This window comes from Arachis stenosperma, chromosome 4, assembly GCF_014773155.1.
Source record: "Arachis stenosperma cultivar V10309 chromosome 4, arast.V10309.gnm1.PFL2, whole genome shotgun sequence".
Classification (NCBI taxonomy): Eukaryota; Viridiplantae; Streptophyta; class Magnoliopsida; order Fabales; family Fabaceae; genus Arachis; species Arachis stenosperma.
The window spans coordinates 40459538-40473338 of NC_080380.1; the positions used below are offsets into that span (position 1 = coordinate 40459538).

The following is a 13801-nucleotide window of genomic DNA, read 5'->3' on the forward strand; positions in this document are numbered from 1 at the left end:
AATCATCTGTCGGTTCTCAATCAGGTTGGAGTAGAATCCCTTGATTCTTTTGCGTTTGTCACTAACGCCCAGCCTTCAGAAGTTTGAAGCTCGTCACAGTCATTCAATACTGGAATCCTACTCGGAATACCACAGACAAGGTTAAACTTTTCGGATCCCCATGAATGCCGCCATCTATCTAGCTTATACCACGAAGATTCTGTTGGGGAATCTAAGAGATATGCGCCCGGCCTAAGGTAGAACGGAAGTGGTTGTCAGTCACGCGCGTTCATAGGTGAGAATGATGATGAGTGTCACGGATCATCACATTCATCAAAGTGTTGTGCAACGTATATCTTGGAATAAGAATAAAAGAGAATTGAATAGAAAGTAATAGTAATTGTATTGAAACTTGAGGTACAGCAGAGCTCCACACCCTTAATCTATGGTGTGCAGAAACTCCACCGTTGAAAATACATAAGTGAAAGGTTCAGGCATGGCCGAATGGCCAGCCCCCTGAATGATCAAAAGACCGAATGATCAAAGACTAAACAGTCAAAAGATTAAACTGTCAAAAGATTAAACTGTCAAAAGATGTCTAATATAATAGTAAATTATCCTATTTATACTAGACTAGCTACTAGGGTTTATATGAGTAGGTAATTGATGCATAAATCCACTTCCGGGGCCCACTTGGTGTATGCTTGGGCTGAGCTTGATCTATCCACGAGCTGAGGCTTTTCTTGGAGTTGAACTCCAAGTTATAACGTGTTTTGGGCGTTCAACTCCGGATCATGACGTGTTTCTGGCGTTTAACTCCAGACAGCAGCATGTACTTGGCGTTCAACGCCAATTTACGTCGTCAATTTCCGAATAAAGTATGGACTATTATATATTGCTGGAAAGCTCTGGATGTCTACTTTCCAACGCCGTTGAGAGCGCGCCATTTGGAGTTCTGTAGCTCCAGAAAATCCATTTCGAGTGCAGGGAGGTCAGATTCCAACAGCATCAGCAGTCCTTTTGTCAGCCTTTTTCAGAGTTTTGCTCAAGTCCCTCAATTTCAGCCAGAAATTACCTAAAATTACAGAAAAACACACAAACTCATAGTAAAGTCCAGAAATGTGAATTTAACATAAAAACTAATGAAAACATCCCTAAAAGTAGCTTGAACTTACTAAAAACTACCTAAAAACAATGCCAAAAAGCGTATAAATTATCCGCTCATCAATGCCAAGCTCGCTTAATATGTGAAATGGTTTTATCAATTTCAGGATTAAATGGGGCTAAGCTCAGATCCGGTAGTGAATGCGTCATTCAATAAAAGAAACGTAGAGCTCATGGCAACAAAATATATTAAGCAAATACTAATAAATACTACTAATATCCAAAAAGAAACACACAAATAAAAGATAAAATGTAATTATACAAATATAAATATATTTACACCAACCAATAAATTAGCACATATATGTAACTCTCCGGCAACGGTGCCAAAAATTGATGAACGGATAAATTCCAGTCAAGAATTACCAAAAGTATTTTTCCAAATTAACAATACAAGTATAGTCTTGACCGACGAGATTTCAGCTATCGAATTTAAAATGTGTCACAAGTGAAATGAATAACCGGAGTAAAATCCCGAGTCATTTTCCTAGGAGTTGACACAAAATGCAAATTATTGGTTGTGATTTTCCTAGAAATTTTCAAAGTTGAGAACAAGAGAAATAAATAACTAGAGATTAAAGCAATGAATAATTAGCAAGAGTTGTAAAATAATCAATATAAAAAGCCTTGGTTAGGGGTGAGAATTGGAAATTATATCCTTATTGTCTTTCCTAAGTGTGATGGTAAAAGCTCATTGCTCTCACTTAGTTATCCTCTAACAAGTGAAGGAAAGTCAAGTGAAACAATTAACCTTAGCTCACAAGTCCTAGTCACTTCGTAGAGAAGAACTAGAGTTGGTGAGTTTCAAGCCAATTGGCAATTTCTAATTACAGATTAATACTTGAGTATAACAATTCAAGTGGCTCCATTTATCAACCCCCAACCAAGCAAGGAAATCTACTCCATGATATTGGATGACATTTTCTCAAACACTTGGTGAGAAAAGATAAAAGACATGATAATAAATAGGAAAATGATTCAATTCAAATTACCACTGGAAATAATTAACAAGAACAAAATAAGCAATAACACTAGATGTGAAATAACTTAATGCAATGATAAAATTCAATCATAACAAGATCCAAACATGAACTTAAAATAATCAAATGTAAAAGAGAAATAGAGGAACTAGAGAAGAAAACTATAAGGAGGATAACTCCGATTGAAGGTAACAGTTCCTCTCTCAAGATCCAATTCAAAGCAAAACTAAGAAAAACCAAAAACCTTAGAGAGAAGTGGGAGTTTCTCTCACTAGAATTCGAAAAATCAAAAACTAAGATAAAGTGTGAAGTCCCTCCAGTCTCAGCTCCATCCCAGCCTTTAGTATGTATTTTTGGGGTTGAAACTGGGTCCAAATCAGACAAAAATTGCCCCCAGCGAGTTCTATTAATTGCAGCACATGACGCTTGTCACGCGTACGCGTCAACCACGCGTACAAGTCGGTGAGCTCTGCACAAGGTTACGCATATGCATCAGTCACGCGTACGCGTCAGTGGTCGACGCTCCTGGTCACGCGTACGCATCAGTCATGTGTACGCATCAGTGAAAAATGGCTTGATCACGCGTACATGTTAGCCATGCTCGCGCGTCGCCTTCAGCTTCTCAAATCTTCACATTCTTGTGTTCCTTCCACTTTAGCATGCTTCCTCTTCATCCTCTATGCCATTTCTGCTCTATAAATCCTGTAATCACTTAACGCACATATCACGGCATCGAATGGTAATAACATAGGATTAAAATGAGCAATTTAAAGGCTTGGGAAGTATGTTTTCAATCATAGCACAAAATTGGGAAGAAAACTTAAAAACATGCAATTTACATGAATAAGTGTGAGAGAAGTTGACAAAACCCACTTAATTAAGTCCAAAATATATCATAAAATAGTGATGTATCAGTTGGGTGAAACATCGGCATGGGAAGATGAGTAATACATGTTCTATGTTGTGGTGTTCTGTCCAGGGTTAGCTACTGGACATGTCAGGTTAGCTTTATAACCAACAGATGAGACTCATCAGACATAGGACAGGCATACATCATATGCATATGTTTGCTTTGTTTGATTGTGCATTATTTGGGTTTGCCTTTGTGAATTACTATGCTTATTTGCTATACTTGCTACTTGTGTATCTAAATTCTACCTGTGATTGCTGTATTTGTATTGCTTGTCTGTGCACTGGTGAATTTGGAAGGTTGGAGGAGGTGGAAGGTGAATTGTGGAGTTAGAGTTTTATGAGACAGCAAGTGAATTGTAAATTGAGGGATTAAGTTAAGATTGAGTTAGAACCTTATAAACCTGAGATAACTATCTTGCTTATGGTTTATCGTTTTAATTCTTTAAGTTTTAAGTTTCTTAATCTGAGTGTTGGCATTCTAGGATTGCCTCTGACATTCCCAGGACCTTATATCTTATGTGCGTGGCACCTTTACTATGCTGAGAACCTCCAGTTCTCACCTCATACTATGTTGTTGTTTTTCAGATGCAGGTCGAGAGGCACCTCGCTAGGCGTCTGGAGTTCCACAGCGAAGTGGGTTCTGGGATTTTATTTTGGTGTATAGTTTTTTTTAATCCTATGTATTTAACTCTTCGAACAACTTGCTTTATTTTGTACCTCTTAAAGGATTAAGGAGAACTAGGGTTTATATATGTATTTTGGACTTCGAATTACGTATATGTGTATGTAAATATTCTCCGGCCAGCCTTAGGTTCACAGGCTGAGTCAGGAGCTTGTTATTTTGTGCTCTTAACCCTCTATTCCTGCTTTCTATCTAGTTATGCTTTTGAACCTTAGTTTTCTGCACACGCAAGTAATCTTGTTCCTGAGAGTTACGCTTTTAAATTTTGAAATTTTGTTTTACCCATATTTTTTTCAAGGCTCCTCGTATACTGTATTTCTTTCAATATTATTATGTATATATTTTATTTTAGTGGTCGTAATACGATACCACCTCAGTATTGCGACTTAAGCATAAAGCTCTGTGTGGTAGGGTGTTACAGATTTTGCACACCGTGGACGGGGAAGCAAGGGTTTCACGGACTAAGGGTCTCCAGAGCCTGCATCAAATACAAATGATGCATGTGAGTTAAAGTTATTCACTATGTGTACATAACTGAAACTACGAATAAAAATTTTGGTAGTGTTCTATGCTTCATATCCTATATTAGCAAAAGAATTTAAAAAAATATGAACATCTTTACAAAAGTTACTTTAACCTATAAAATAATCTGACACACAACATCAAATTGCATTAAAACATTCAATAACTATCAAAAAAGTAGAGGAGAAATACTAACAAAAAGTGCCAGAAGTTGTATCTTGGGACTTTTATTGTCCAATCGCTTCTTAAGTATCTTTAACACATCCTTTGCTTGCCTGCAAATTTAATTAGTTCAACAAAAAAGATCAAGAACAACATAATCAAGGAAAACCCACAGAGTGTGCAGAATAAATTATAAAGAATCAATCAACATACTTAAGATCCAAAACCAAAAAGTAAAAACTAAATGTCAAGTTAACAAGAAAAAAAAGGACATAGTTTCACTTTTGCATAATTGACACCTAGCTCACTAAGCCACAGTGTATGAATTACCAACAGTTCTTTGACAACACTAGCAGAAGGTTAGGAACCTAGTGTAAAGTGATGATTGAAATTACATAAAATTACTCACAAACCAAAAGCATACATAATATCTAAATCACAAGTGTAGTATTGATTTGTAGACAGAGACTTCACTTTAGCAATCCATTAATGAGAATATGAGAGACAAAAAGAAATTACAAAGCACACAATAAATCCAAATAAATGTACATTCAAATTTCTAACTCTAAAAAGCCATAATTAACCCCAACTAATAGAAGATATAGACAAAAACTGAATCAAAATAATCTGAAATCATAATTTGAACAACGAAGATATAGCCAAATTTTGAGAAAAATAGGATTCAAATTTTGTAAGTGATTAAGAGTGAAAACAAGAAAGAAAGAGCAATGGGGAAGAACGAACTAAAGGTTTAGGAAGAAAGTAAAAAGATCAGAGACAGAGGACTGAGGAGAGGTTAAACCTTTAAATTAAAATGCATTATAGGAATGGAATGGAATGCCACTTGCAATATACTGCTAACTATAGGTTTCAATTAGTTTTATTATCAACAATGTTTATTGTGTTCACAAGTAATAATTGAAAAAAAATCCCAAATATGAATTCCACAACATGGTGCATGTTCATCAAAGAATGTGATGAAAGTAAGTGGAGAAGAGATTAGGGATTTCACGCAACATGGAGGGGGAAGCAGGGGTTTCACAGACTATGGAGGAGAGGTGAGAGGTCAATGCCAGGGAGATAAAGACGGATGGCAGCCGCGCTACTCCACAACCACACAGATGCGAAGGGTAGAGCAGATTTTAGGGATTTCTCGTACACCGTGGAGGATAGGGCAGGGATTTCACTCACTGTGGAGGAGGCACGAAAGTTCGATGCCAGAGAGAGGATTATGGATGGGCAGCAGTGGTGCACGGTGGAACAGCGACTTCAAGGTTTCGCACGCTTCCAATCTGCTTTTTGTAGGTTTCTAGTGCTACAGGTGTGGGAGGAAATTGTTCGTTATCAGATAAAATAAGATTGGATAAATGAGTTAATTAGGATAAAAATATTGATTACCGGTGGTTCTTCATGCAGTAGCGGCTATTCAAGCAGAAGTTACGGCAGTAGAGTGACAATGGCTGGTATCTATGTTAGCTACGACACTTGGATTAACGGCAAACAATTTTTTACTGCTATCTTCCGCCTTTGCTGTAGTGTATAATACATGTATAATTAAATGTATTCATGAAAGCTTAGACTAGTAGTTATGTGAATGATGAACTTTTGACAAATAACTTATATGTATATATAAATTAGCCAAACTTGTCATTTTGAGTATTTGGAAAAGAGTAATACTATTGTTAGTATGAAATTTTGATCTGTTGCGAAATTCGACTATGATAGAATTGGGTATCGATTGCCTCATATGAATTAAGTCGAAAAGGATCTCGGTCGAAATCTGTTGATCGCACATGGTCTAAATTTCGACGGAGTGAGGACTCGACAATAAAAAATAGAATATTGATTATGAAATGAGTCGAGTCAAGAAGGACCTAGGTCAAAATTTTATAATTACGCGTGGTTTAATTTGACAAATGTGGGTCTTTGAGACCAAGGTAATCGCAAAGACGTGGGGTGTTCACAATGGAGAACAAAGTCCTCCGAAGTCAAGGCAAGGTCATGGGTTGTGAGAACATGAGAAAAAGGAGAAAGTTAGATCGTGAAAAGAGAGAAACATTCTACAAGTCTATCCTTGTGGTCTATAAATAAGAGAAGTTCAGAAGAAACCAGGGACTTCAATCTAAACACTTCACCATCACACAAAACTCTACAAATTTTCAATCATACTGACGCAACGAAAGACAATAGAGTGTAAGTGCACGTGAGTGTCTGGAATCCACTACTTTTAATTTATTTCCTTTATTTTCCTTTTTCCTTTTAATTTATTTTATTTTACTTTTCTTTGAGTATTTTTTTCTTTTTCTCAAGTATTTTATTTTCTTTCAATTTCAATTTTACTCTATTATTTATTTAAAGTTTTCATTTATTTTACTTATTTTCTTTTATTACAATTTTTTACATTATTTGTCACAGTTTAATATCATTGAGCATTTTATACACTTTTCAACACAAACACTAAGTAAATTCTAAGTCAAATTCACTCTTTTTCAGAGGAATTGTATCTACTCTCCAAACTAAGATATTGATACAAGTTTAATTAGACACCTTGTCGAGATTACTAAAAATCAAATGAAACAAGTACCATATTCTTTTTTTCATAAGAACTCCATATTTTAACATTTATATTAGTAATAATAAACTAATAATAAGCTATATAGTTATATATCTAAGTTCTAATAAGTTACACTTTGAATAGAGAAAAAGCTAAATAATTATAAGTAGAAAGCTAGTACAACAATTAATCAGCAACATACAACATTCTAGAAATATTGCCACTTCCATTTCATTTCATTTATTCAAACATAAACATGAAATAGTTAACGTTGAGACTATTTCTTGTGAATGCATCACATTAAATTAAATGAAACACAAGCTCCCAATTTTTAAGAAAACAAATGATTTAGCTTCATCTAACACATTATTACATTAAAAATTACAGAAATCATGGCACAACAAACATATATGATTAAGCATTATTTTTTGTTTGAGACTAGTTAAACATCTCTCAATCTTAAACATTACAATATTACAAACTTACTTATACCACACGCAGACATACATACATAACATTTTTAAAATTTCTATCTACTATTTGGTCTCAGTAATTTCGAATCTAGATATGATTACTCACGAGGCAAATGAATTGCCATGACGCAGGGTCTAGACCACATATGATTAAGCATTATTAATTCCATTTTGCCATGACAGACATGCCAGCAGCACCCAGAAAGACAGCAACGTAAGACTTGAATTGGAGCTTAATGTTGTTCTGTAACCTTGGACTCATGAAATCAGTTGAGAGAAGGTCAACCAATGCCATGTAGATTAAAAGCCCAGCTGATGATGCATTAAGCATACCAACTGTGATTAGGGCACTTGGGCTGTTCTCTTTGTAGATTCTGGACAATCCAATTCCTAATGCGATTCCAAATGGGGTTGTAATTGAGAAGAACAACACCAACACCACCCTCTTTAACAACTTGTATTGGGCCTGAAGAATGCAACCGCCAAGACCAATGCCTTCAAACATTTGATGGAAGCAAAGGGCCACTATAAGGCCTTTTATGGAGCATGTGTTATTTGAAGCACCCATGGACAGGCCTATCACTACTGAATGAACAATAATTCCAAGTTCTAGCACCTGCACACCAATGCGCTCAAACAAACATTGTTTTTTATTTTCTATAGTAAATAAGATAATAAGTGTTTTCACAATATATTTTTTCTTAATTATATATTGATGATAAGTCAGAGCAAGATGTACTTTAATAATAATGAGCTACATCATTATGATAAGTCAAAGCAAGATATCTTTTAAGAGCCTTTTATATAAATAAAATAAATAATTTTTTATAGATATGCATTATTTTTGAGCTATTTATAAATTTAAAATCTTAATCATATCTTTTTTTTTTTTACATAGAGAGATTTAAATTCGTAATTTTTTAAGTGAATATGGAGAGATTATATCATTTAAATTATAACTCGTTGACATTTTAATCATATCGTAAATGCACATAAAATAAAATATATATGTATTTCAAATACAGTGCATTTAAAATATAAAAAAAAATGAAATACACTAGTTTCGGGTGTACTCAAAATCTGATCCATTTAGCAAATTGAATATATTTCAAATGCATGGCATCTAAGATGTGTGTGTTTAATTTTCTCCAACCGTATTCCTGTTTTCATCCCACTTTTCGACGTTCTTTTCGGTGCCTATTCTTATCACTCTATCTCCTCAATCATCCTCATCTGAATTCTTTGGTTTTCTTATATAATAACATATAAAAGAAAAATTTTCAACTTTCAACTTGATTAAATTCGATTTATTGCTAATATATTCGTAAAAACATCACTTCCAATTAAAATATCTGGAAAAGAGGCTACATTAAAATGCTTAGTAAACAATAAAGGATTTAAGAAAAAGTAATACTTAGATGAATATATAAATTCTAGCTAGCTTTTAATATTTAGACATATTTTTGGTAAATAAATATAAAATTATTACTGTATAAAATATAAATACTGTAATATAAATTGAATGAAAATTAATTATGTTATCCTTTAAATTCAGTCGACCTACTTTTTAAACATTCCTATCGAATCACAAAATAAAAAAAATATATAAATATGTTGCTTGGAGGTGATGATGATTATTATTAATTAATATTAAATAATTATTATGATGTTTAAAAATTGGTGTTTAATTTGTTAAAAAATTTAAAAATTAATATTTAATTTAAAAAATATTAAATAAATCATTTTTAAATATTTAAAATTTATAAAAAGAAAAAAATTAAATAAAATTTAGACACTAATTTAAAAATATCATAAAATTTGCCTTAATATTATTTAGGGAAAACAAATAATTTAGATGAGGATGACTATGAATGATAGGTATATATAGGCATAGAAAACAAAGTAAGAATCAAACATGAATATATGAATAAACAAAATAGGAGGCAAAAGACATGATAAGAAAGGGTTTAACTAAGGAAGACATTAACTCCGAACAAAACACACATGCACACATGTCAAATGTTGTAAATATGTTCTATTTAATAAACAGCCAAATTTTGAGTGCATTTGAGATTAACATATCATATTTCGAAACCAATGCGTATGAAATATGTGCATATTTATTGTGTATTTATCGAATTTGAGTATGTGTTTTATATTTTAAATTTGTAAATAATTTAAAAATTATACATATTAATAAATAAAAAATTTATTTTATTTATATGTGTAAAAATCTCCTCTCTTATACATTATTTGAATTAAAAAATATAAAAATATATATAAAAAAAAACGATAAAAATGTATGTGAGTTTTTTGTTGTTTGAATGAAAAAGAAAAATACGATAGAAAAAAATAGTATGAGATTTACTAATTTTTTTTAAAGGTGAGATAAAAATGAAAGAAAAATGTATAAACAAGAGTAAAATGATTAATTCATCCTTTGATTAATAAAAAATTTAAAGATATTAATGTAATTTTGTATTATAATTTTTTTTATCCAAATAAATTTTTTTATTTTTTTATTTATTTTTTATCTAAATAACACGTAAAATAATTTATCTTTTTATTTTCTTTTCTTTTTATTTTTTTCTTCATTTATCTATATAAAGTATTAATAATATTAGAAGAATATTAGAAGAATATTAAAAAAGATAAAAATCAACTTCATATAAAGTTGATATTTGAGAACCGTTAGATAATTTAATTGATTTGACTAAACTTTTATCTAACAGTTCTTAGATATCAACTTTACGTAAAGTCGACTTCATCTGAATTTTCACTATTAAAAAATTATCAGAATACATTAATTTAGATCAATCATTAGTTACATTAATATTTAAAATATGAGTTAAAATATATTGTAATAAAAAAATTAAATTAATAATTAAAAATAATAATTAAAAACAATAATTTATGATAACGATGTAACGTTTCTCATAATACTAAGCATAGATTAGGAGAATAAAGAGAAGAAGAGTAATTTAATAATGTTACCATAGCAACAACACGATAACGCACGAGTTGTGTGTCTCCATCTTCATTCTTAGTAGCCTCAATTGCTGCATGATGATGACCATGGAAATGGCCAACACTAACAACAACACCCATCTCTTGTTCTTGATGACCACCAACTGCACCAATGTGGCTATCTGGAATAACTGCATCACTACTCTTCTTACCATAAAAGCTTGTGGCCAAAGAATCCACCATGAGCGTGAATAAGGCAGAGAACATGGCAACGAGCCCTGAGAAGGGAAACTCGTGCCATGGCTTCTCCTCAAGACAATCAGACCCCAGCATGTCGAATGAATCCGGCAGCACGTGCATGAACCCCGTGCCGAGAATGATCCCCCCGGCGAAGCATTTCACCACCATGAAGAGGTCGTTTTCGGGGCTCAACGCCGGGATCAAACGCCTCCCAAAGGACAGAGATACGCCGATCATGCTGGTTACCAAGATTGCAAAGATAGCCACGATTTTTAGAGGGAGAGCTTTCTCTTTGTTGTTACATGAGTCTTCTGATTCGGATTCGCACTCTGCTACGCTTTTGGGTGTGAAGAGAACGATGATGATGAAGACCAAAGAGATCTTCAGCTTCAGATGTTGTACTTCTGAATTAGTACCCATTATTGTTCCTGTTTATATATGAAGCTAACACTTTTGAATATAGATGAAGCTTCTTTATATAGATATACATAATATGAAGGGCTTGCACACGTCATTAATTGAATAAATTTAAATATTAAATATCGATCAGTAATTTTAATTTTTTATATTGTTCTGAAAATTAAATTAGACTGATTAATTTAACTGGATTAATCAAGAATTACCCACCAAATCAATTCAATTTAGGATGAAAATTAACTCTGAGTGAATTAGTCAAGAACTTAAAAATTAGTCAAAAATAATTTTGTTTAATATTCATGCTTCAAATCACTCTAGTTGAATATCATTTCAATTTTTTATTAGTCTGATAACTAGTTTGATTTTTAATTTTGTGAAAATTGAGTTTATTAATTAAATCTTATTATAGTACAAGATTGTTAATTAAAAATTTAAAATATTTGATGTTTAAACTTGACAAACACAAAAAAAAATTATAAAAGGACAAATAATAATAATAATAATAATAATAATAATGTATCATTTATATTAATAATTTTTATAAGGAATTAATTTATTTTTAATTAGTAATTAGTCAACGAAATAGTAAATGAATAAAAATTAAAAATTAAGATATTATATAAAAAGTGAAAAAATATCAAAGTAAACAAAAAGATATTAATTCAACTAAATATATAACCAAATTTTTTAGTAAAGAATTTCAACTAATTGCTTGTGAAATTTCTTTTTATTTCTTTTATTCATCAATATCTCCCTCCTCATCTTTTTCTTCTTCTTTCTTCCAAGTTTCAATACAAATCTCAATAATATATACCACCACAAATTTACTTTTCCCTGTGACCCACCGTTGTCTATTATTCTAAATTATAATTTATGAATTTTAAACTCTCAAAAAAATAAAGGTAAAGTAATTTTAATATTAAAAAATGAGAAGTATTAACTAATATAAAAATTAATTTCTTATAGATTTTGTTGAAATTATTCAATTAAATTGTAAAGGACGCAAAGTACAATCATTATATAATAATTGTTAATTAATACATAAATTATTAGATGTACCAACAAGTACTACGTACATCAGTTAGGACAACAGATTAATTATTTTTCACCAATCAGACAATTAGCGCGATAAAATTTCTATTAATAACAAGTTTTTTTATAAATAAATAAATAAATAGAAAAGTCAATGTATCTTACAAGGAACAAAGGATAAGAGCCACCGAACGCAGAACATGAATTACGAAAAATGAGAATTTATTGAAGTCTTTCATGATTTATGCTGTCTACAATATTTCTAACTATTATCCACTAATTAAATATTAGTTGCCTGTTGATTTGAAAAATATATAATAAAAAGAAGTAAAATAGTGACCTAATAAGCAAACGAATTGATTGTTGTGGAGACATTGTATGAGTCTTATTTGTATATTCTATATTTTTCTCATATTTTCTATATTTAAAAATAATAATTATTTATATGTCTTTGTTTATCAATTTAATTTTTTTACATAAACAATTGTCATTGTATTATTAAATCCCATGATTAACAACACATTTTTCCTGCTATTTTTTTTCCTCTCTTTTGTTTTATTCATATTTTTTTTCTCTATATTTATCTCTAACATTTTTTTTCTTTTTCTTCTCCTCACCTTTTCACTTTTCATAAAAAATTATACAAAAAAAAATGACATATATATGTATTTTAAATTTAATTTTAAAATCACTCAATCGTATTCATATAATTAATTTATTCTAAGATCAATATTATCATAATAAAAGAGATATTTTTTTAGTGATTGAAAAAATGTGAAAAAATTGATTGCTAAATACATATTATTTTGTTCTCTAAAAAATAACACATCTTAACTGAAGAAAAAAGCTACAAAATATGACGCATAAAAGAAAATTAATTAGATAAGTATAATTTTATGTTAATGATTATGATTATATTTTTAAGTTTTTTTTTTTTGAGTTCAGTAATATTTTTGTTATGTTATAGTGTAAATTATTTTATTGTTTTATTTTGTTCTTAGATATTTGGTCTTTAATTTTTATTCATTGGACACATGTCTGTACTTTAAATTTGTTTTAAAAATCACTCAACCATGTTCATATAATTAATTTATTCTAAGGTCAATGCTATCGTGATAAAAGAGATATTTTTCTTTAGCGGTTGAAGAAACGTGGAAAAGATGATTGCTAAAGACGTGTTATTTTGTTCTCCAAAAATCAACACATCTTGACAGGAGAAAAAAACTGCAGAATGTGATGCATGAAAGAAAATTAATTAGGTAAGTATAATTTTATGTTAATGATTAAGATTATATTTTTGAACTTTTTTATTTTGGGCTCAGTAATATTTTTGTTATGTTGTAGTGTGAACTATTTTATTGTTATATTGTGTTCTTGGTATTTGGTCTTTAATTTTTATTCATTGGACACATGTGTCTACTTTAAATTTGTTTTCAAAATCACTCAACGGTGTTCATACAATTAATTTATTCTAAGGTCAATACTATCGTGATAAAAGAAATATTTTTTTTAGCAGTTGAAGAAACGTAAAAAAGTTGATTGCTAAACACATGTTATTTTGTTCTCCAAAAAACAGCACATCTTGACTAGAGAAAAAAATTGTATGTAGAATATAATGCATGAAAGAAAATTAATTAGGTAAGTATAATTTTGTGTTAATAATTATGATTATATTTTTGAATTTTTTTATTTTGGGCCCAGTAATATTTTTGTTATG

General features: G+C 30.7%; 1 protein-coding gene across 1 annotated transcript; it reads right to left on the minus strand.

Moving 5' to 3' along the window:
* Positions 1-7588: 7588 nt before the first annotated feature.
* LOC130974899 (fe(2+) transport protein 1-like) lies at positions 7589-11055 on the minus strand. Its single transcript, XM_057899737.1, has 2 exons — positions 10423-11055; positions 7589-8044 (listed from the first exon to the last, which is right to left on the minus strand). Exons 1-2 carry the CDS (start codon positions 11053-11055, stop codon positions 7589-7591), a joined length of 1089 nt encoding a protein of 362 aa, XP_057755720.1.
* Positions 11056-13801: the final 2746 nt, after the last annotated feature.